The sequence below is a fragment of the Brassica napus genome, chromosome C4, assembly GCF_020379485.1.
Source record: "Brassica napus cultivar Da-Ae chromosome C4, Da-Ae, whole genome shotgun sequence".
Lineage (NCBI taxonomy): Eukaryota > Viridiplantae > Streptophyta > Magnoliopsida > Brassicales > Brassicaceae > Brassica > Brassica napus.
The window spans coordinates 47,845,939-47,870,538 of record NC_063447.1 but is presented as its reverse complement, the minus strand read 5'-3'; the positions used below and the strand labels follow the sequence as shown (position 1 = coordinate 47,870,538).

Below are 24,600 nucleotides of genomic sequence, written 5' to 3'. Positions count from 1 at the left end.
TTTTTTCATTGGTGTTTTTTTTTCAGGTTTAATGAATTTCTGAAGTTAGAAAATGAAGTTGGAAACATGACTAGGCAGGAAGCTGTTAGCATGGTAAGAATAAGATAGCTTACTACTCTCTTCTTCTAATAACGTTGTTTTGTCTTTCGTTACTAACATTTATAGAGCTGTTGTAGAACGCAAGTATAACGATTACGCGGCCGATTACGATCTGTGTTCAAAAATTAGAGCTGCGTTCCAAAAAAAAAAAGAGACGCTTTTAATCATATTTATGATCACTCCGAGTCTGACTGATATTGTTTCACTTAATTACATGCTAAATACTTATCTAGTGATGATGTCTTGAGGCGAAATACAGAGAAGAACTTAGCAAGTTCCAAACAATATCCATATAAATATTTCAATAAATAGAATGGTTTTCAAGATGTTTTATTTGACTTGGTACAGAAGAGTTACGTTTGCTCTGATCATATGGTTTCTCATACACGTTAAACTTCTTTGTCTTGCATTTAACACAATTTATCATGGACGCCCACATTATAATATATGAAATTAAATAATTGACAGTGTGTTGAAAATTTGAAATGAAAACCTAATCGCCAAAGGAGGATAGCCGGAAGAAACTTTTTAAGGTTGTCCATTTCCTGTATACTTATTCAGTAACTCTTGACATATGCCCCTTCACAATTGACGAGTTCACACGGGCATTTATTTCATGATAAGGACTCTTTGCTCCTTGGTAAAATTCATCTTTCCCTGCTGAAGTTGCTTCTGGTTGATGTTGAAACGGAGCTGCAAAGGGGATCTTTTTCAACCTTGAGTATATCATGCAAGTTTCTAGCCCTGCTACAGTCGGTGGAGAGCCAAATTCTTATTCTTGATATGTGGAAGGATTCATTAAATTCTCTTACATGGGCGGAGATACTGCGTCAGATATTGGTTGCAGCTGGTTTTGGTTCTGTAAAGCGGGCTGGTGGTCAATCAGAGGAACTAAGTAAGGAAAGGAGACTCATGAAAAAGTATGGCCTCCGTCTTGGAACATTAAAGGGTGAATTATTTAGAATGCTTAACGAGCAAGGAGGCAAAAATGGCTTGAAAATATCCGAGTTAGCTAATGCAGCAGTAGAGGTTGCTGCGCTGAATCTTGCAACTGCATCAGAAGAAGAAGGAGAGCGTTCAATATGTTCAACGCTGGCAAGTGATATTACACTTTTCGAAAAATCAAGAGAGCATCATCCTCTAATCAATAATCATCCACGCGTATCATGGGTCCATGGAGGAGAGCGAATCGAAGAGCTATCTAAATCGTCTGATTCTCATCCAGTTGATTCATCATCAATTGTGGGGGCTGCTTTTGCAAAGCTCGCTGGAGATAATGTTCACCCTATGCAATCTGTATACCTTGGTTCTGACCGTAGGTTCAACAGGTACTGGCTTTTCTTAGGCCCATGCAACGCAAATGACCCTGGTCATAGATGTGTCTACTTTGAATCTTCTGAAGATGGTCACTGGGAAGTTATCAGTCACAAGGAGGCTTTGCGGGCACTGTTGTCAGTGTTGGACGATAGGGGTAGACGGGAAGCACGGCTTATTGAGTCATTGGAGAAACGAGAAAGTTTTCTCTGTCAAGCCATGCATGTTAAGAAGAATTGATCATGTAGTCAGAGAGGACAGTTCTTCTTCACCGGTTTCTGATATAGACAACAACAACAACCTATGTCTGAATGAGATTTGCCTATTGTGGAGCCTTGTTCAGGAGTTTGATGAATGGATATGGGATAAATATTATCTTAATCTCAATGCTGTTATAAACACAGCCGAAGATCCTACCTTGATACACTTACTAGGTGTAAGAGTTGTCATGATTTGTATTGGAGAGATGAGAAGCACTGTAAGATTTGCCATGCTACCTTCGAGCTTGATATAGATCTTGAAGAAAGATATGCAATTCATGCAGCCACATGCAACAGGAAGAATGAAGAGAGTAGTGATTCATTTCCAGATCACAAAGTTCTATCTTCCCAGTTGCAATCACTAAAGGCTGCAGTGTATGCCATTGAGTCTGCAATGCCCGAAGATGCTTTGATTGGTGCATGGAAAAAGTCAGCTCATAGGTTATGGGCCAAAAGGCTTCGACGAAGCTCAACGCTGTCTGAAATTACGCAGGTGATTGGCGACTTTGTTGGGGCAATCAATGAAGATTGGTTATGGCACTTTGGTGAGGAGGAGGAGCATTATAGTAACGCTTTAATGGGAGAAATTATAACTAGCTTCCCTTCTATGCCTCGAACAACTTCTGCGATTGCTCTCTGGTTGGTAAAACTGGATACCTTGATTGCTTCTTATGTGGTGGAAAAAGCTCCTCTACCTGAAGGGAATCAATTGAACAGGACCAGGAAACACAAGTAGGTGAACGTATAAGCACTAGTTGTAGCTCTCATCACGGAAGGTATGTTTTGTTCCTGCATTAAGTGACTTTTTGATAAAATATATGTATATAGACATTTTAGGAAGTCATTCGGTTTTATATTGTTTTGCTCTCCTATGTTGGTGCTGTTGCGCTCTTGGGTTCGACCCACCGTTGGAGGAGTGTCCAGGGCCTTAACAGGTACACACGCAAAAAAAAAAAAAAAAAACAAACAAACAATGTTGATGATTTTTCATTTTTCATTTTTCAATTAATGTTGAAGAAGTTCCAATTCTCTGGCTTAATACAATTATAATGGACTAGTTTAAAAGAGTAAATGGGCCTACAGATATATTTCCTAAACGAGAACCCTAAGGCCCATTAACAAAGCTCTGAGAGAGAATAAGAAGAAGAAAGAAAGAAACAAGACTTACCTTGCTTCAGTCCCTCCCTCGTAGATTATCGGTTCTTCAAATGGGAAGAGGAAGACAGAGAGGTCGTTCTCAGAGAAAACATTTCAAAGAGAGCAGAGAGAATGTCTGGAAACGCCCCAAATCCGATGCTCCCGACAAACCCACCTGGGAGCCTTTCTTGACCGATAACCCTAACTTCGAGGAGTATTACAAGGTAACATCCTCGTGGCTCTGAGACAAAGAGTTTAATGTCTTATTGGGTTAAATTGTGTGTAGGAACAAGGGATAGTGAAAGCAGAAGAGTGGGATCTGTTCATGGAGATTCTTCGTAAGCCTTTGCCCGCTGCCTTTAGGGTTAACTCCAAGTAAGCCTTGTTTATATTCTCAGTGAGGTTTTAGGGTTTAGTTCCAATGTTAAAACAATATAGTAAAGTTATTAACTTGCTTTGGCTCAAGTTAGTTTCTTTTTCCTTCTTTGTGAATTTGCAGCAGCCAGTTTTGCGATGAGATTATATCCATATTGGAGAATGACTTTGTGAAATCTCTTCAGGCTGAGGTAAAACTACAATGTTTTGTAAACGTCTTGCTGTGTTGGAATGGAAATGGAGAATCTGTTTGTTCTCAGATATGGTTTTTGGTTTATAGGCCATAGAAGGTGGTGAGCTGGAGGCTATTAAGCCCTTGCCTTGGTATCCTAAGAATCTCGCTTGGCATTCCAATTTTTCCCGCAAGGAGATTAGGAAAAATAAGATACTCGAGAGGTGTACACCTATTTCACTAAACATTTTTGAATGTTTTTTTTTTTTGTTACTCTGCTTATTTTTCCTGTATGGTTAAAGAGATTGTGTGTTACACATGATGGGTTTTTTCAGGTTTCATGAATTTCTGAAATTGGAAAATGAAGTTGGAAACATGACTAGACAGGAAGCTGTTAGCATGGTATGACAGCTTACTACCTTCTTCCGCCATTAGTTAGTTAACATTTATAAAACCGTTGTTGAATTTCATCATGCAGGTGCCTCCTCTTTTCCTCGACGTACATCCAGATCATTTTGTGCTTGACAGTGAGTGAATTTTCCATTTCATACTGTTAAAAGTTTGAAAGAGCTGCTCTAAGAAGTATCCGTCTATCCACTTTGAAGAAAAAATAGTGGTTACTAATCATTTATCGTCTTGTGATCTGAACAGTGTGTGCTGCACCGGGTTCCAAAACATTTCAGCTGCTCGAGATTATACATGGAGCATCAGAACCAGGAACTCTACCTAATGGAATGGTTTGTGCTGCTCTTACATGTTTAGAATTTGCAAACTCTAATTGATTGTTTCCCTCGAAAATATCAGGTGGTGGCTAACGATGTTGATTTCCAAAGATCTAACCTTCTTATTCACCAAACAAAGAGAATGTGCACCGCAAACTTGATAGTGACTAATCATGAAGGGCAACAGTTCCCCGGTTGTCGCTTGAAAGGACTAAGTGAAGATATGCCCATTAATCAACTTTCCTTTGACCGTGTTCTGTGTGATGTTCCGTGCAGTGGTGATGGTACCCTGCGCAAAGCTCCAGACATCTGGCGGAAATGGTTTTTTCACCTTTACCTTTTTCTCTTACTCATCTTTTACTGAGGCCTTTGCTGTTGAGATTCTAATTCCTTTTGGTTTCTGCATAGGAATTCTGGAATGGGCAATGGACTCCATAGCCTACAGGTTATCCTTGCTATGAGGGGTAGGCTTTTCTTCTATGTTGTCTCCACTGCTTATTCATGAAATAAGCTCGTAGAATGACCACCTGTGTCTTAAACATGTACGCTTGCTCCTGTCCAGGTTTATCGCTGTTGAAAGTTGGTGGGAAAATGATATACTCAACCTGCTCAATGAACCCAGTTGAGGATGAAGCTGTTGTCGCTGAGGTAAAACACCATCTTCACCTTTCGTTATGAATCTGCTATTGCTGTAGCTGAGTAAAAACTCTTGCTTGAGTTCAGATTCTAAGGAGGTGTGGAGACTCTGTTGAACTTGTAGATGTTTCTGATAAGCTTCCTGAACTCATACGGAGGCCAGGTCTCAAGACATGGAAGGTCAGTTTCTAATACAATTCAACCTAGTGAACAAACCCTCTTCTATGAAATTCTAATGGGATAACTCATGTATTTTTGCGTGACCTTTGCTCGATCCAGGTGCGTGATAAAGGTGGGTGGTTTACTTCTTACAAAGACGTTCCTCAAAACCGAAGAGGAGGAGTCATTGTGAGCATGTTTCCTTCTGGGAAAAACCTCAAGGACTCAACCGAAACAACTCAGGAGAATGAGAATGGTGGTGTTCAAGATGAGTGCAAGGAAACAGAGAACTCTGTGGTGGATGCTATTCCTGATGAACCAGTCGTTGAAGTCTCTGATCTTCCACTTGAACGTTGCATGAGGATAGTGCCTCATGATCAGAACACCGGAGCCTTTTTCATCGCGGTCCTTCACAAAGTTTCACCACTGCCAGGTGATTTTTTCTTTTTGAAGAACATGTTTCTTGAATGATAGATACTCGCCTATGGGTTCGCTTCTGTAGTTCTTATCGGTAGTTTTTCTCACAGAATTTCAGGAGAAACCAAATCCAAGAAAGCACTCATCTAAGAAAAATGCTGACTCGACAGAAAAGTCTCCGGCTGAAGAAGCTGTTGTCAGTGCTAATACTGAACCAGTAGAGGAAGAAGATGCAAACAATGAGAAGGATGATGATAGCTTGGAGCCTGAGAAGCAAACCACACAGGGAGAAACCACCATCACTGAAGAGAAAGAAGCCAATCCACCGAGTCAAGCGGGAGGCAAGAGAAAAGTACCGATGCAAGGGAGGTGGAAAGGCTTCGACCCTGTTGTTTTCCTGAAAGAGGAGACGTTAATCGATAGCATCAAAGAGTTTTACGGTATCAAAGATGAATCATTCCCATTGTATGGTCATCTGGTGACAAGAAACACCGACACCAGCAGCGTGAAGAGGATTTACTATGTTTCAAAATCTGTTAAGGAAGTTCTTCAGCTGAATTTCGCAGTCGGACAGCAGCTTAAGATTGCTTCTGTTGGCCTCAAGATGTTTGTAAGTAACAATATTTTTCTTCTATCATTTCTTGTAACGTTGCTGAAAATTTGCTTGTGACCGCAGGAGAGACAATCTGCAAAAGAAGGTTCAAGCAAGCCGTGCTCATTCCGTATATCAGCGGAGGGACTACCTGTGATCCTTCCATACATCACCAAACAAGTTCTCTACACTCCAATGGCAGACTTCAAACATCTTCTTGAACACAAATCGATCAGGTTTCCGGATTTTGTCAATCCACAGTTGAGTCAGAAAGCAACTGAACTTGTTTTGGGATGCTGTGTGGTGATTCTCAGCGACGGTGCGTACTGTTTTGGTTGCTTTACTCATGTAGGATTGTGGATTTCTTACAGTTTTGCTCGTATCTCAGGTGAAGAACCTGTGAAAGCAGATGCATCTACGATTGCTATCAGTTGCTGGAGAGGGAATAATAGTTTGGCTGTTATGATCACTCTTGCGGATTGCCAGGAGCTGCTAGAGAGACTTGCTGAGAGAACACCAAAAACAGGTGGTGGTTCCGTTGATGGGAACAACGGCGATTCAGTAGCTATGGAGACAGCTTAAAGCCCTGCCTTCATCACCATAAACTTTTTAAATTGTGTTGTGCTTTTTTTGATTATTCACTTGGTACCTCCAGGCTCCAAATTGCTTTTCATATAAGCATCATGACCATGATGACTTTGGAGCTTTGATAACATTTTTTAGTCAAATGAATGTTTACATTCCAAATTCAAAATCATTATACATGCAAAAATACCCTCACTACCTAACACAACCAATTAAAGAATCTGTTTTTTTTTTTCTTTTTTCGTTTTAAACCTGTGGAACAGATCCCAGATTGACTTGCGAGTTACTACAACACAAGGTGTTCTTAGAGGGAACAGTAATAACAACTGTGTTGCAGTCTTGTAGATTTCAGTAAAGAGAGTGTTGAAAGAATTCTCTACGTTGGTAAAGTTTAAAGATGGCGTCTCGAAGGAAAAAGAGGCTCGAAGCAGCCACATTGATATATATGTACAATGGCTAAAAGAGGTGAGAAGACTTATTTGATGGATTATGTAATAAAATAATATGACCTATAAAGAGATCGAACCTGTGATCTTCGCGTTATTAGCACGACACTCTAACCAACTGAGCTAATAGGCCATTTTGTTCATTTTCTTTTGATGTATACTTTAATTTTATAGTACTAAACTACCCAGAAGAAAATGACTAGTTTATCAATAATTCGTAGTTCTATTATTCGCTTATCTCGACTCTTGATTTTGTTTTTGTTTTCGTAGCGGCTTGAAATTTGGATAAATGGTTGTGTGCTCTGTCTTTGCGATCCATATGTGTTTTCATACTACTACTACTACTCATCTTCAAGGTACCTTTTCTATCTATGCTTGACATTCATGCTGACTTGGGTTTTTTCTTTTTGCTCATCTGTCATAAGGTCTCTCGCAGCGGCACTAGAAAGACGAACCAAAACGGAAAAGTTTGGATGCAGAGAGAAAAAGAGAGAATCTTTATATAGTATATAGATTTCATTTTCAGCTTAAATGATTTTTTTTTTTCAGTTTATAATGAAATGGAGTTTTAACTCCTACAAACATAGAACATGGAAATAAGGACACGTGGTATGCTTTGTCCTAACCCATAGGAGCATATAACACCACTCTTATTTGCAGAATTGAAAATCAAACAAGAAAAGACTTAGCCGATTGACTTTGTCTTGATAATAGTTTGGTGTGGGCTACCGGTTATTGATTGCTAGGCCCATAAAAGCTCATCACACCTCTTATTTTTTTTTTGAAACTCTCCCAGAGATCAGTAACCGTCTTCATCATATCTCAAACCAAATGCTATCTGCTCATCCAACCAATAACTCTCTTGCGAGCCTTTTGGCAGCTTGTTCCTCCTGGTGGCTAAGCAAAAGAGCTTCTTGAGTGGCCGAGTCATTCACTTGATCCAGCCGTTCATCTTTATACAGTGGAGCAGTAGTGGGCGAAGATGAACCGTTAGTTATCTTTTTTGTTTCTTCATATCTCAAACCAAATGCTATCTGCTCATCCAATAACTCTCTTGCGAGCCTTTTGGCAGCTTGTTCCTCCTGGTGGCTAAGCAAAAGAGCTTCTGAGTCATTCACTTGATCCAGCCGTTCATCTTTATACAGTTGGGCAGTAGTGGACGAAGATGAACCGTTAGTTATCTTTTTTGTTTCTTCATACCTCAAACCAAATGCTATCTGCTCATCCAATAACTCTCTTGCGAGCCTTTTTGCAGCTTGTTCCTCCTGGTGGCTAAGCAAAAGAGCTTCTTGAGTGGCCGAGTCATTCACTTGATCCAGCCGTTCATCTTTATACAGTGGGGCAGTAGTGGACGAAGATGAACCGTTAGTTATCTTTTTTGTTTCTTCATATCTCAAACCAAATGCTATCTGCTCATCCAATAACTCTCTTGCGAGCCTTTTGGCAGCTTGTTCCTCCTGGTGGCTAAGCAAAAGAGCTTCTTGAGTGGCCGAGTCATTCACTTGATCCAGCCGTTCATCTTTATACAGTGGGGCAGTAGTGGACGAAGATGAACCGTTAGTTATCTTTTTTGTTTCTTCATATCTCAAACCAAATGCTATCTGCTCATCCAATAACTCTCTTGCGAGCCTTTTGGCAGCTTGTTCCTCCTGGTGGCTAAGCAAAAGAGCTTCTTGAGTGGCCGAGTCATTCACTTGATCCAGCCGTTCATCTTTATACAGTGGGGCAGTAGTGGACGAAGATGAACCGTTAGTTATCTTTTTTGTTTCTTCATATCTCAAACCAAATGCTATCTGCTCATCCAATAACTCTCTTGCGAGCCTTTTGGCAGCTTGTTCCTCCTGGTGGCTAAGCAAAAGAGCTTCTGAGTCATTCACTTGATCCAGCCGTTCATCTTTATACAGTGGGGCAGTAGTGGACGAAGATGAATCGTTAGTTATCTTTTTTGTTTCTTCATATCTCAAACCAAATGCTATCTGCTCATCCAATAACTCTCTTGCGAGCCTTTTTGCAGCTTGTTCCTCCTGGTGGCTAAGCAAAAGAGCTTCTTGAGTGGCCAAGTCATTCACTTGATCCAGCCGTTCATCTTTATACAGTGGGGCAGTAGTGGACGAAGATGAACCGTTAGTTATCTTTTTTGTTTCTTCATATCTCAAACCAAATGCTATCTGCTCATCCAATAACTCTCTTGCGAGCCTTTTTGCAGCTTGTTCCTCCTGGTGGCTAAGCAAAAGAGCTTCTTGAGTGGCCAAGTCATTCACTTGATCCAGCCGTTCATCTTTATACAGTGGGGCAGTAGTGGACGAAGATGAACCGTTAGTTATCTTTTTTGTTTCTTCATATCTCAAACCAAATGCTATCTGCTCATCCAATAACTCTCTTGCGAGCCTTTTGGCAGCTTGTTCCTCCTGGTGGCTAAGCAAAAGAGCTTCTGAGTCATTCACTTGATCCAGCCGTTCATTTTTATACGGTGGGGCAATAGTGGACGAAGATGAACCGTTAGTTATCTTTTTTGTTTCTTCATATCTCAAACCAAATGCTATCTGCTCATCCAATAACTCTCTTGCGCGCCTTTTGGCAGCTTGTCCCTCCTGGTGGCTAAGCAAAAGAGCTTCTTGAGTGGCCGAGTCATTCACTTGATCATCTTCATGCAGTGAAAGATCCTTCATGACTCTCATGAAGAGCTTCAGCAAACTGTTGATCCACCTGAACTTGCTTTCGTTTGACATGATCCTTGAAACTCTCCAAATAAACCCGCTGTTCTTCTTCATCAAATAAGGTTCTTTGAGTTTCTTCTAGTCTTCGAAAAAGAGAGTCCCTACGCTCCCGCTGACAGAAGGTGAGAATACTTTTATTGATTAAATCTATCTCTTTAGTATACCGTCTTTTATCGGTTATACCGCGTGGACACTCGCGAACCAGTTCTATAGCTCTTCGCATCGTTTTGCTAAGAACATCTAGGTCTTTATTAGCAGGGTCCAATACTTTTTGGGCCTTCTCCATCTGCGCAATAATTGGAGCTATTCTCTGCGTCGTCGAGGCCAATGTCTCGAACAAGTCTTTGAAGTCCCTCAGTTTCTTGAACTCTGAAATTAACAGCTTCAAAACTTCCGAAACTGGAAGCAAAGAAATATCCATGATTTCTTCTTCCTTTGAGAAAAAAAAAAAGAACTCGAGAATTATTTCTAAGTAGAAACTCTTGATTGAGTACGAGGTTTGTGCTTCTAACTGCCTCCATATGGCCATATATATAGTACTTACGTACGAAGATGGATAATTTAACGTAAGATGAACTAGTTGTCTTTGGGTCTACGCGTGACAAAAATAATTATATATTTGTTTCAAAAAAAGGAAGAAAAGCTTCTTTTTTTTTTTGAACACCAAAGGAAGAAAAGCTTTATTTAAGAAATACCGTCTTTGTTTCCCCTTGGAGATTTCTTTTGACCTCTTCACTATACCACCTTGGTTCGTTCTTGCATCGCAATTTCAACAAAAAAAAAAAAAAAAAAAAAAAAGACGCACATATCTGTTACCGATCATATTCATTTTTAACAGATTTGAACAATAATTCTTATAAAAGAATTGATCGGGAGAAATGGTCCAACACTTGGTGTGCTTTGGTGAGTAGAAACACCACCCATTACCCACAAGTCCACCCAAGAATACATTTCACATTGAAATGTTTGTACACATTCGAGTATATATAGTGGGTCTAGTACATACTGATTTAGGAGTTGCTAATTGGAATTTAGTTATTCATATAATGGAAAAACTATTTTAACTTTTGTCGTTTTTTTCCTATACTTAAATTTTAACAGTACCATATCAATGTTGATTTGCTACTTTATCGTTTTGTTTTTTTCTCTAATTACAAAGAGCGATCATGGGCAAACACTCAACTGATAGTAGTGTCATGTCATATTCTTCCTTGGGTATATGAGAAACTTGTTTCATCATCGCCCTAACAAAATTATGAATTGGATCGCCATTGGTTGGTATGCCAGGGCATGGTTATGATTGGAATGCTAGAGGAATGATGGAACATAAGACCCACAGTGTTAACTTTAGTTTTTAAAAACCCTAAAACTGATCCTTTACAGATCCACTATTGAGAAAAAATTCTATAGAAAAAAACTATGAATCTGCTTTTGGTTGGATGAAAGGGAAAACTGCACCTGCAATTTAAAATAATTATTTATACAAAGACTATTGAACAGATTTAAACCATGAACTTACTAATTTGGTTGAAAAAAAACATAAACTTTACCATAGACCATTTAAAACATCAATTTATCGTGACTAGCAATTTAAAACTTCAACTAAGTTTGACGAAGCCAATTTTAATACGCTGTTAAAATGGTTAACAGATTAAGTTAACGGCAGTGTTTTTAAAACCAGACCGACCCGGTGGTTGAACCGGGTTCGACCATGAACCAATTACATAGCCAGATTGGGTCTAATAATTGATTCGACCATGAACCAGTTACGTAGCCAGATTAGATTTTAGAGTTATTAAACTGATAAAAATTGATTCGACCATGAACCGGTTACGTAGCAAGATTAGATTTTAGAGTTATTAAACTGATAAAAACCATTAAAACTATCAAAAATCTCTAAACAATCCATATAAACATAAAACTAGTTTATATTTATAATATTTTATGTTTTAAATTTATTTATATTTTAATTATGTATCATATTTACTAACATTACTTTTAAATCTATATACTAAAATTATATTAAACCAGATTATTGAACCAGGTTTGACCTTGTAGAATCATATTAAACTGTAACCCAAAAAATATTCGGTTCAGCTTTCGGTCTGGTTTTAAAAACACTGGTTAACGGGGTTAATCTCTGTCTCTACTATCTGTTAAATTCATATGACAACGTTTTGGAATTTTTTAAAAATTAGTGTTCAAAGGAATCGAGAACATGAGACCAAAGTTTCCCTTGTCACAAACATAAACAACTAGACCACTTATGATTCTATTGACAAGTATAACTACTAACAGTTAATATTATTATATCTCCAAATCATCTTCTCATTACTTGTTTATAAAACGAAACAAGTAAAACGAATTACTTATTCTCCAGTTTATCATCTGTCGGTCCAGTTTATAAAACGAAATACTTGTTTATGAGTCTAAGAAACATAATTCATTTATGAGTCTAATAAACCCCAAATTATTTATTCTTAAAACCTAGCAAAATCAATTTAGGGATTTAGGATGGGAGACGATGATTAGGTTCAAGTTCACGATTTGTAGTTTCCAATTCCTACCAAGTTATAACTTTTAGAAGCCGAATTTGTCACAAGCCATAAACGAATTAGGGGTTTAGTTCGAGAGAAGATGATTTAGAGGTATAATAATATTTAACTATTCTCATGTTCGATTCTTTTAAACACCAATTTTTTTAAAATTCCAAAACGACGTCGTATGAATTTAACAGAGAGTGGAGACAGAGATTAACCCCGTTAACTCAATATGTTAACCATTTTAACGACATATTAAAATTGGTTTCGTCAAACTTAGTTGAGGCCTTATATTCCTAGTCACGATAAATTGATGTTTTAAATGGTCCACGGTAAAGTTCATTTTTTTTCCAACCAAATTAGAAAGTTCATGATTTAAATGACCATTTTCCCAAAAAATAAATGTTTATTTTAATTTATATGGCCGACGCCGGCTTACGAGAGAAACATGGGGTGGGCATCGGATATCCATTCGGGTTTGGTTCAGATCTATTTGGGTTTTGGGTTTCGGGGTCAAAGATTTTAGTCCCATTCGGGTATTTCTAAATTTCGGTTCGGGTTCGGATCTTTGCGGGTTTAGTTCGGGCTTGGATAACTCATTTAAATTATTTTTAAAATTTTAAAATTCATTATATACTTTGAATTTCTCAAAATATATAAATAAAATAATATATTGCATATAAATTTGAATAATATGTTAAAATACCTAAACTTAACATATAAATTGGTTTGTTTGAATATTTTGATAGGGAATTAATAGATATTTCAAGTATTTTGGTGTTTTGAGTATATTTTAGCTATTTTAAATATTTATTTTTGACTATTTGTATATATTTCAAGTATTTTAGACAACTTAAAAATATTTTAAATATTTTGGATGTTTGTAATATACATTAAATCTAAAAATAATTAATATATTTAGGTATATAAATCTATTTCGGATACATTTGGGTATCTGAAATACTTCGGTTCGGATCAGATTCGGTTTTGGTTCTCTAAATACAAAAATTTTGAACCCGTTTGAATATTTAATCAATTTCGGTTTGGGTTTGCTACTACTTTTTCGGATCGAATTCGGTTTGATTCTGTGACCTTCGCGTTATTAGCACGACGCTCTAACCAACTGAGCTAATAGGCCTTTTTATTTAATCCATCTAAACGTTGTATATAGACCGTGAAAATAATTCCTTGTAACTCGAATTATATCTGGGCGTAAAATCCCCCAATTCTCTTTGACGACGAACGAAGAAATTCAGAGTCTGGGGATTAATTTCGCTATCAGATTTGTTCTGTTGTGGATACTTTTCGTTGCTTCAATTGAAAGTTTTTTACTTTCTGGGTGATAAATTGTGCAGAAGGTTTTGTAAGAACTGAAGAAACAACAATCCAATGGAGTGTGTAGTTCAAGGAATCATTGAGACACAGGTTCGAATGTTCATGAAGAAGAACCCATTTAGTTTTGTAAAGTTTTTAACCTTTGGTTGGGTATGGGTACTTAGATTTTGATGTTTTCTTGGTCAATGGTTCAGCATGTTGAAGCTCTGGAGATCCTTCTTCAAGGTCTCTGTGGTGTTCAACGCGAACGCTTGAGAGTTCATGAGCTAACTTTGAAAAGCGTCCCAAATCTTGGTACATTCCTCTTACAAATTCGATACTTAACATCAGTCAATCAAATATGATCTGATTATGAATCTTCCTCACCTTTTTCAGGAGTTGTATCTTCAGAAGTGAGGCTTCTATGTGACCTTGACCAACAACCAGAGCCCACATGGACGGTTAAACATGTTGGTGGTGCGTTGCGAGGTGCAGGAGCTGATCAGATCTCTGTTTTGGTGAGAACCATGATCGAAAGTAAAGTCAGCAAGAACGCCTTGCGTATGTTCTACTCCCTCGGTTACAAACTAGACCACGAGCTTCTCAAAGTTGGTTTCGCTTTCCATTTCCAACGGACAGCGCACATAAGCGTCTCTGTGTCTTCGGTGAACAAGATGCCTAAGATTCATGCCATAGATGAGGCTGTCCCTGTAACTCCTGGGATGCAGATTGTTGTTGTCACAGCTCCAGCAACGCCTGAGAATTACAGTGAAGTTGCAGCTGCGGTTTCTTCCTTCTGTGAATTTCTCGCCCCGTAAGATTTTTTTTTTTTTTTTGTTAGACTCATTTATTATAGATATATAGCCTTGTGTATGATCTGATCCGTCTCCCTTTGTTTTGTTTCAGGCTTGTGCACTTGTCGAAACCCTTCATCTCTACGGGAGTTGTGCCGACCGCTGCTGCGGCTGCTGCATCTCTTATGTCGGATGGAGGTGGTACTACATTATGAGAAGTGTGTTAGATCTTTTGGTTTAATATAGTTTATTTTGTTCACATCACACAATGGGATAGTGAGGGACCCTGAGGTCTAGAGTTCGAACCTGTCTCACCCCATTTCTACTATTTTGGCCTTTTGTATTTTGAAAGAAGAGACATTGGAGTTTTGGAACTGGTCAAATAATTCTTATGCATTAGTCACTAATAAATAAATTCCAAACAGAGGAGCCTACTAAAGCCCCCAGAGTATTGCTATACAGTGCAGTTACAGGAAGGTTTCAACCATTTTATATACAAAGGTTATCTCACATTCATCAGGAGAACATACAATCTGTGGACCAGACGCATTGCAGTGTCAAAGATAGGTTGAACGTGCCTTGGCATTAGACTTTAGGAGTGTCAAGCTCTGGTGGGAGCTCTTCGTCTGCTTTTTCTGCTTCCACATGCCTCTGTTCTCCATTCCATCAACACCGACCATGTCACCCCAATCGCCATCAACAGCCCCTCCTCTGCCTGCACTTTCAAATAATCCTTTCACCACTCTATAAGAGGCCAATCACCACCACACATGACGGGAGACGGTGGCATTAGAAGCGGCGGAGTTTTCCCTTCAGGCAATACGGGCATGTTGTCTCCTAGTTCAGTTGCTAGTCTCTCAGCAACGTCATTTAAACCATGAACCGAAGCCGTGATATACGCTAGAGGCAAATGACCAGCCTTCTCCAGTATCTTAACACGCTCTTTAACATCTCCTAAGTAGAGAGCATTGTGAAACTGACCCATCACGTTGTTCTTCGCTTCTGCAATCTTCATCAACCTCGAAAACTAGACCGTGATCACCCGATCTGGAACTACGGTGAAGTTTCAGCTCCGGTTTCATCTTTCTGTGAATTTCTGGCGCCGTAATATTTTGTAATCTATTTTATTTTACTCATGATAGTCTGTGTCCTTTATCTGATTCATCCCCCTTGCTTCCTTCAGGCTTGTGCACTTGTCGAAACCCTTCATATCTACGGGAGTTGAGTTGCGGCTGCGGCATCTCTTATGTCGGATGGAGGTGGTACTACATCCTAACAAGTGTTCTGTGTGTTCCCTCATGTTAGATCTTTTGGTTTATTGTAGTGTAATTTGTTCACATCACACGATTGTTACTGAGTGATCCTGAGGTCGAGAGTTCGAACTTCTCTCACCCCCATCTCTACTATTTTTGCCTTTCTATTTTGAAAGAAGACGCATTGGAGCTTAGGAACTGGTCAAATAAATACTTATGCATTAGTCACTAAATAGTTAAGTTCTAAACAGACGAGCCTACTAAAGCCTTCAAGAGATGTCAGATGTTCGAAGATCAAAGACATGGCCAGTGCCATTACAGGAGGAGCAAGTCAGGGCTTCTTGCTTCATACCAAGAGGAGTTTTCACTGATGTGTACACATGACCTTGCCCGCCGCAAGTGGTGCATTTGGCCATAAGAGTCTTTAGAGAATACCAATCGTAACAAGTCCTCTTGATGGGTATTAAGACTTCATCCTCACAAATATCGTCAACAGCTTTCATTTCATCTAACAACACCTGCACCAACCACAAAAAAAAAAGCTTTGCTTCTTTTAGTCAACAGAAAAAAAGCATCTCTAGAACAAAGGGAGTAAAGGGTTCATTTGACCTCATATGCATTATTTATTTCTATGAATTTATCTGCTGCATCAGGATCCCTGCAAGCTTAAGATTCTTTATATAAAACATTTGGACCTTTCATAAGATGGAGGCTTACTTGTTCACATCTGGATGGTATGTCTTAGCCAGTCTCCGGTAAGCTTTTAAACAAGAGTAAGAACAAATCAATGTCATACCAAAAAGTGTAGTACCAAGTCATCACAGAGGGGTTTGATCATATATACCTTTTTTAAGCTCAGATGGGGTAGAATGTTCTGAAACTCCAAGAAGGGAATAGTAATCCTAGGCATAAAAAAAAAAGTAGTGATGTAAGGCAAGGTAACATTCTCTGTAAAAGGGTAGAAAAAAATAGGGACACTCACTGTATTGTCTCTACCAAATAAGAAATCAAACGTATTCGCTCTGTGACTCTGCATATTTCTAGACGTTCCGGCCATGGACAAGGAACCATGTGAGAACATACTCGACCTTGAAGCTCCCAAACAATTGATTTGGCTCCTCATGGAACTGGCAAAAAAAAACAAAAAAAAGAAACTTTGAGATACTCTTTCCAAAAACTTGATTAGTAATGCCACTAGATTCCAGTGGCCATTTTTTTTGATCAAGAACTTTAGAGAACCTACGTTTGCTTGATTCTGCTGGGATGATATGCTCTCACTGCAAATTGACTACTTCTAAATTGTGTTACACCCATTTTAGCTCAATACACTCCCTGCATTGCAACACAATTAAGTAATCTGTCTTTCTTACTCTACCAATGCACAAACATATCATGAATCAAATACTAACCTATTTCTTTAATCAAATAGAAAGAAATAAAAAAACAATCTTTCATATGCAATATACAACATTGGCATCGTCAAAAAAACAATATTGGTGGAACCAACACATACTTCAAACCAAGCTTTCATAGAAAATAAGCAGTGCACACCACAACATAAAGGTTATACCTTTCCTTAGAAAACCCTAGTTGTATTGACAAGAGTTCAACACAGAATTTTAAAGAGGTGAGGAATGTGAATCGTACCTTAAATCTCTATAGACATATTTATGAATATAAAGCTTTTGTGATATGAGTCTTCAAAAAGGGGTGGTGGCGCAGTTGGTTAGCGCGTCGGTCTCATAGCTACTGAGTGATCCGGAGGTCGAGAGTTCGAGCCTCTCTCACCCCAATTATTTTTTTCACGCTTTTTGGAAAACGAAATTCACACTCCTGAGGTCGAGAGTTCGTATGAGCCAATCAGTAATAAAATTTCAAATATACCCAAACAGTTTTGATATATACTTTAAATTTAAAACTCTGAAGAACAAAAAAAACTCCTAAAGATGTTCAATTTCCCTTCACGACAACAACAATGATCATCTTTCATCATCCCTTTACTTCCTCTTTGCAAGAGTCATTCCAACCATCATAAGCATACGGACAGAGCAAGAACAATGTGTATTCATATTCATATATTAGATTCATATTTCCAAATGTCAAAAACTTTCTTTTTTTTCTCATCTAACACTAGTGCTGCTATTAGCAGTCTTGTTCTTGCTCATATCAGCAAGCTCCTCAATAAGCTTCTTCTCCTCTTTGCTCAACCTCTTTGGTATCTCCACTTGCACTCTCACCAGCTGATCCCCTCTCATGTTACTCTTGTTCAACACCGGAACTCCCTTTTTCGCCATCACCAGCGTCGTCCCCGGCTGCGTCCCCGCCGGTACTTTCAAATCCACAGTCCCATCCACCGTTGGAACCTTCAGTGTCGTCCCTAAGATAGCGTCTATATACGATATCTTGCAAGTGTAGAGAATATTAGTATCCTCCCGTTTCAGAACCGGGTCTGGTATAACCTCTATGACAACAAAAAGATCTCCCGGTGACCCGCCTTTCTTCCCTGCATTGCCTTCTCCTCTCACTCTCAACCGGCTACCGGAATCAACCCCGGCTGGTACTTTGAGACTAATCCGCTTGGTCTTCCTCACGCGTCCGTCTCCAGAGCAAGTACCGCACGGCGTGGAGATCTCTCCGGTGCCGTTACAGGAGGAGCAGGTCATGACTTGTTGGAATACACCGAGAGGAGTTCTTGCTGACGAAACCACTTGGCCTTGACCCCCGCAGGTTGTGCATTTGGTAGGTTTGGTTCCTGGTTTTGCGCCTGAGCCTTCGCAAGTCCCGCAGCTCTCGAGGCGGGTTATCTCTATCTCCTTCTCCATCCCGAAAACTGCTTCTTTGAAGTTCAAGATAAGGGAGTAATACTCGTCTTGACCGTCTACGGCTCTGCTTCTTGAACCTCTGCCCATCCCACCACCACCTCCCATCCCACCCATGCCTTCGAATAACGACTCGAATAGATCGAACGGGTTGCTAAAGTCCTATGGAAACCAAACCAGCAAGTGATCAGAGAGCTGGTTGGTTGAAGATTAAAATGTATATCTTTTGTTTTGAAAAACGTACCCCCATGCCTCCCATTCCACCAGCGCCTTTGACTCCGGCCTCACCGAACCTATCGTAAAGAGATTTCTTTTCATCATCTGATAAGACCTGTAGACCCAAAATAATATTTTGTTCTTTCGTCAACAGAAACTTCAAAAGGCTAAATAAAAAGTATCTCCAGAAGTTTGAACTTTCATAATAGAGAGAAGAGAGAAGTTGTGTTTTAGTTCACCTCATATGCATTACTTATTTCTTTGAATTTCTCTTCTGCACCAGGTTCCCTGGAAGCACATTGTAAAACTCGTAAACAAGAGGGTGACAATTTTCCAACTTACAAGTATCCTCAGCCTTGAATGAAAATAAGCAGTTTCTAAGCATTTCATATTTTTGTTCGCTAATGAGTTATTAAGGTTGCAGGTTTTCCCAACCTAGCATATCTTACATTTGGCTACAAAGTTCTTATACTATACTTGAATTTCACTTACTTGTTCACATCCGGATGGTAATTCCTAGCAAGCTTCCGATAAGCTGGAACAAGAGCAAGGAGGAAGGAGTGAGTAAACGTCATAACAAAACAAAGAAACACAAGGAGAAGAATTTTTAGACCACAGCTTTGATCATGCATGGAACACATATACAAGGGATTTTTTCCAACAGTCAGAAGAAGAAAAAGGAAGCGTACCGCTTTTAATCTCAGATTTGGTTGCATTTTTCGAAACTCCAAGGACCGAATAGTAATCCTAGAATAAAAGAATGGGGATCATAAACGTTAGATCTAAGATATACATACACATTTCTGCAAAGGGTAGAAAAACAGGGACACGTACTGCATCAGCTCTAACAGTGAAGCGAGATCCTCTGCGAGGTTGCATATTTCTAGACATTCCGGGCATGGACAATAAGGGCAAGGAGCCGTGTGAGAACATACTCGACCTTGAAGCTCCCAAACAGTTTATTCGGCTCCTCGTGGAACTGGCAAAAGGTAATCAAACCAAAACATTTTTAATGTTATTTCAGATATACAACTCTTCCAAGAAACTGATCTTTTCTGTCTCATTCATTGGCCAAGGAACCAAGTCTAATCTTAAGATGTGCAGTGTAAACAAATCAAACTACTTATCAATAACATAATCCAGACGAGAGAGACATTTTAACAGAAATAAAAATCTATACTTTTGTTGGCGGGTTGATGACTGGAGTCCGCTGCTAGGATGATAAACTCTGACAGCAAAATGAGGACGGATACTCCATTGAGCAACACATGTACTCCCAAATTGTATGGAAGCCATTTTCTTTTAGCTCAATCAATCAATACAACTCTCCCTGCAACCACAAATTAATTAACTTTCAGGTTCAAAATGATGAATAGTAGTGCTAAGTGCTAAACCCAATCATATGCAATACAGAGAGAGAGAGAGGAATAAAGAGCATTCGCATCCTCAACAACCACAAACAACGAGCTTCAAATCCGAAAGGCAGAATAAGAATCTCAATTTCGATTTCTTCATCCACTAACGATAAAGGCAAATCCGAGCCACAAGTTTGCCCTTTGCGGGATGGTTTCAATCGGATTGCAAAAAAGCTTAAGAAGAGAGTAGCGAATCGAACACACAGACTTCTCTGTCGTTGGAGAATCGTACCTTATTAATCAAATGGTCAACGGGACAAGGAAGAGCTGTGCGTACGCGAGAGAGAGAGATAAGAAAAGTGATGAGTAGAAGAAGAAGAAGAAGAAGAGAAACGAATGACAGGAGTTCGCTAGAAGACCGTAGCTCCCTTTTTTTTATTCCCAACTTTTATTATTAAAAAAAAACAAATCAAGAAAATAAAAGTATTAGGTGAGATGGGGAAAATAACTAACGAATAAGAATATTTGCAAGGGCATGAGAATCTTTAGTGTATATAAATGGAATCATAATTACGCCTGACAAAATAACCGGAACCGAAGACCGTACCGGAATCGAACCGAAATACTCAAAACCGGAGCCGGACCAATACTCTCAAATACCCCAACGGTTCCTATATTTTTATATCTGAAATAACCGAACCAAAAACCGAACGGATACCCGAATATATAAAAATATTAATTATATATACATATAACATAACTAAATATATATTTTTAATTTAAAATTCTATTAAAAGTATCTGAAAATAGTTGAGGATAACAAAATTATTATAAAGTATCCGAACTATCCGAAAGTATCCGAAATATCCAAATTTTTTTATCTAAATTATCCTAATTATTTGTTATTTTCCTTAAATAACCGATATTTTATCTAAATTATCCGAATAACCCGAACTATCTGAATCCGAACCGGATCCAAATGATAACCGAATTCTTTCCGAGTATTTTCCGGTTCCTACATTTACTATCCGAACCGAACCCGAAACTATTCGAACTGAACCGAACCGAAAATAGGTCAAGTAGTAAATGGATCCTCTAACCCCTATCCGACTACCCGAACCGAACTGATACCCGAAATGCCCAGGTCTAATCATAATAATACATTTTAAAGTACAATCATTTATACATGCATAATTGAAAATTCACACACAGGAGTTCATTAGTTTTCTCGATTCCATATATATATATATATACTAGGTGTTTCGCCCGCATGTACGGGCATAGAGATTTTATAATTACTTATTAATACATGTATTACTAATTAAAAAATTACAATTTTAAATTATTATTTATGTTTTCATTGAAAATTCTTATCTATTAGAAATTTTTAAAATTCATTTGTACATTATATTCATTATTAATAAATAATATATAAATCTTAGCTATTCTCTTTCAATTATATAGAATTAATAATTTACTTAATATTTAGTTATGTATTTTCTGTTTTTAAACTTTTAACCATTTTATTAAAATATATATTTTTGCATAACAACACAATATTGTTCAAAAAAAAAGGATAACAACACAATATATATAGGAATTATCTTTTTATTTTAAATATATTTTTAAATTATGGATAATTATTATTTTTATTAATTGTAAAAACTTACCTAATCAAATAAACACTAAATTTGTTTTTATTTTATCTAATTTATTTAATATATTCATTAAGGGTATAAACGATATTAACCGTGATAACTTTTAACGGGAGAACTTCGTTGTGAAAATTTACTTATCCTAGAGATCACTTATATTCTCTTTCAATTATATATAATTAATAATTTTACTTAATATTTAGTTATGTATTTTCTGTTTTTAAACTTTTAATCATTTTATTAAAATATATATTTTTGCATAACAACACAATATTGTTCCAAAAAAAGGATAACAACACAATATATATAAGAATTATCTTTTTATTTTAAATATATTTTAAAATTATGGATAATTTTTATTTTTATTAATTGTAAGAACTTATCTAATCAAATAAACACTAAATTCGCTTTTTTATTTTATCTAATTTATTTAATTAATTCATTAAGGGTATAAACGATATTAAACGTGCTAACTTTTAACGCGAGAGCTTCGTTGTAATAATTTACTTCGCAAATAATAGTATAGATTAATTGTAAGAACTTATCTAATCAAATAAACACTAAATTCACTTTTTTGTTTTATCTAATTTATTTAATTGATTCATTAAGGGTATAAACAATATTAACCGTGCTAACTTTTAACGCGAGAGCTTCGTTGTAAAAATTTACTTCGAAAATAATAGTATAGATCTAACATTTTTAAAATATAATTTTTATTATTATAGTTATAAAAATATATGAATCAATTTGCAATTTCCAGTTGATATTCACTAATCATATATCGTAGTTTTATATTTAAAAGACTTTTAAATCAAAACTGCCTTGTTCATTTTCCCTCCGTCACTACTACAATAAATCTAATAAACTAAATTATTTTAATATTTCCACAAAATAAACATCTATACTATTAAAACAATCATATGCGATATTTTAAAATGGATCATACTCTAGAATGTTTATCAAATTTTACATAATTCAATCATCGTATTTTTTAATATCTTTATCTTTTATTTAAAATCTAATAAATATTTTTTAAGAAAAATCTAAGAAAATATTTTCAAAATCATTTTAAATTTTATTTTCGAAAAATAATTAATTCAAATTTTAACTATCATAAAATATTATAATAATTTCAAATTAAATTGATTTTTTCTTTATGAACGAAAACTAAAACCATATAAATATTTTTAATTATATTTTAATGATAATAAAAATTTAAATTAATTAATTTTTGGAAATACATTCTATAAAGATCTTAAAAACATTGTGATAGAAAGAAAAAAAGCATTTCTATTTCAAATAAAATAAAATAAAACATCATCCAACTTTGTGTATTTCAAACAATTTTTCAAATATGAGTTTTACTACAAAACTATTTTTCATGTACAATATATTATAGTTTCTTTTTAAAAAATAATTTTGTGGTTTTTAAAAATATCTTAAAATATTTTTTCTCTATTATGTAGGTCCAATTTAATTTAACTTCCATATACATCTCTAACTTAGAAATAAAATTTAAATTATGTAAAATAGTATTGTTGCATAATAATTTTCTCAAAATAAATTTTGTTACAAAAATTTATAGTAATAACAATATAAGCCACTTAAATATAGGCATTATATAGTTATACAATACATATAAATTACATTAATTTAGTGACAAATTTTGTTTGAGATATTCCCTAAGATAATCATTTTTGGTTTATTTTCACAAAATAGCTCTCGAAGAAAATGACCAAAATAAGTTTATTAAAAAGTAAAAATACATTTATACCATAGGGTTAACTAATCTAGATTTAGGATTTATAGTTAAGAGGTAGAGTTTCGAGGATATAATTTTAAATTTTAAAACATAAAAAATAAATATTAAAATTTTCAAAAGAAAAAAGACAAAATGAGCTATTTTGATCATTTTTTCCTTGATGGCTATTTTGTGACAAAAATAAAATAAAATGGTTTTTTTGTGAGAATTGTCAATTTTGTTATATAAACTAACATGTTTAGTATAATAAAAAAAATTTGCACGGATGTGCGGATCATGATCTAGTTTCTCTATTAAAATAATGATTACATCTAAAGTATTAATAAAAAATAAATACAAGTTTTATATACATAGTCTTCTCATTATTAATTATAATTAATAATATTTTATATTTACTATTATAATGATTGATACTTTATAAATAAATAATATATTTTAACTGTTGATTTAGTTTTAATCGCTATTTCATGTTTTAATACACTAATCATAAATATCAAAAAATATTCATTTTTAATTATTTTTGCAAATTCTCGGACCATCAATAATAAGAAGTTCTTAAGAGAAATATCACAAAATTTATATGAAAATATAAATGGAAAGCTTTTCAATAAATTTGGAAAACACATGTTAAAGTTTCTCAAATGAGAGACACTCACATGAGTTCTTCAATTTTATTGAAAAAAATTCTATTTATTTATTGATATAAATTGTGAGATATTCTGTTTGAGAGATCTCCATTGCACATGCTCTCAGACTTTATTTTTTTCATTGTGTTTAATCTCTGTTAGACTTTAAATAAATATAAGAGCATTTCTAGTTATGTTGTTTAAAAACATATCTGGGAAATAAAAAATAAAAATAAATAGGAAAACACATGAATAGTTAAGTATCGATCCTCCTTTTAGAACTTTTAAGAATTCTTCTTGATATCCAAGTGCCAAGTATTCCATTTTTATTGGTTTAGTTTTCTCTTATCTAATTAATTTAAATCATATAATTAAACAATATTAAAGTACTATTATATATTATTGAGAATCCTTTTTCTACATCTTTATCATTAATGGTGCTCTAACTCTCACACTGTCATCTATATTCATTGTGTTTAAATCTATTTTAGTCCACTAATCATAAATATCACAAAATATTTTCATTTTCAACTGTTTTAAAAACGCAACTATCTTTTCCGTCTGGACTTTCAATAGTTAGTATTAGTTTTTTAAAGAGAAGTATCTCACAATTTATATGAATATAATAGTTTTTC

General features: G+C 36.2%; 3 protein-coding genes, 1 long non-coding RNA gene, 2 other non-coding genes and 1 pseudogene across 7 annotated transcripts; 4 read left to right on the top strand and 3 right to left on the bottom strand.

The window, feature by feature from the left end:
• Positions 1-423: 423 nt before the first annotated feature.
• On the top strand, positions 424-2,633 carry LOC106403629 (annotated as a pseudogene).
• Positions 2,634-2,820: 187 nt separating this feature from the next.
• LOC106406275 (RNA cytosine-C(5)-methyltransferase NSUN2-like) lies at positions 2,821-6,637 on the top strand. The gene is made up of 15 exons (XM_013846899.3): positions 2,821-3,034; positions 3,097-3,185; positions 3,310-3,376; positions 3,466-3,581; positions 3,693-3,759; positions 3,836-3,884; positions 4,009-4,094; positions 4,162-4,400; positions 4,488-4,543; positions 4,642-4,727; positions 4,803-4,895; positions 4,995-5,307; positions 5,402-5,901; positions 5,968-6,202; positions 6,272-6,637. The coding sequence occupies exons 1-15, from the start codon at positions 2,882-2,884 to the stop codon at positions 6,463-6,465; spliced, it is 2,343 nt and encodes a 780-aa protein (XP_013702353.1). The 5' UTR covers positions 2,821-2,881; the 3' UTR covers positions 6,466-6,637.
• Positions 6,638-6,973: 336 nt separating this feature from the next.
• On the bottom strand, positions 6,974-7,047 carry TRNAI-AAU. Its single transcript has one exon. It is a non-coding gene; the product is annotated as a tRNA-Ile (tRNA).
• A 1,645-nt stretch (positions 7,048-8,692) lies between these two features.
• On the top strand, positions 8,693-14,703 carry LOC106402747 (mediator of RNA polymerase II transcription subunit 18). 2 transcript variants are annotated; one of them, XM_048756311.1, is made up of 7 exons: positions 8,693-8,845; positions 8,929-9,412; positions 9,496-9,753; positions 13,527-13,596; positions 13,701-13,800; positions 13,882-14,299; positions 14,392-14,703. In XM_048756311.1, exons 4-7 carry the CDS (start codon positions 13,561-13,563, stop codon positions 14,492-14,494), a joined length of 657 nt encoding a protein of 218 aa, XP_048612268.1. In that variant the 5' UTR covers positions 8,693-8,845; positions 8,929-9,412; positions 9,496-9,753; positions 13,527-13,560; the 3' UTR covers positions 14,495-14,703. The 2 variants fall into 2 exon arrangements, with proteins under 2 accessions (XP_048612268.1, XP_048612267.1); XM_048756310.1 differs by lacking the exons at positions 8,693-8,845; positions 8,929-9,412; positions 9,496-9,753 and adding an exon at positions 13,374-13,428.
• Positions 14,704-14,743: 40 nt separating this feature from the next.
• LOC111212009 lies at positions 14,744-17,081 on the bottom strand. Its single transcript, XR_007322819.1, has 3 exons — positions 16,776-17,081; positions 16,515-16,659; positions 14,744-16,434 (listed from the first exon to the last, which is right to left on the bottom strand). It is a non-coding gene; the product is annotated as an uncharacterized LOC111212009 (long non-coding RNA).
• A 158-nt stretch (positions 17,082-17,239) lies between these two features.
• On the top strand, positions 17,240-17,324 carry TRNAM-CAU. Its single transcript is given in 2 exon segments — positions 17,240-17,277; positions 17,289-17,324. It is a non-coding gene; the product is annotated as a tRNA-Met (tRNA).
• An 87-nt stretch (positions 17,325-17,411) lies between these two features.
• LOC106406128 (chaperone protein dnaJ A6, chloroplastic) lies at positions 17,412-20,447 on the bottom strand. The gene is made up of 8 exons (XM_013846727.3): positions 20,215-20,447; positions 19,748-19,897; positions 19,402-19,546; positions 19,257-19,314; positions 19,060-19,102; positions 18,807-18,855; positions 18,596-18,682; positions 17,412-18,513 (listed from the first exon to the last, which is right to left on the bottom strand). The coding sequence occupies exons 2-8, from the start codon at positions 19,861-19,863 to the stop codon at positions 17,653-17,655; spliced, it is 1,359 nt and encodes a 452-aa protein (XP_013702181.2). The 5' UTR covers positions 19,864-19,897; positions 20,215-20,447; the 3' UTR covers positions 17,412-17,652.
• Positions 20,448-24,600: the final 4,153 nt, after the last annotated feature.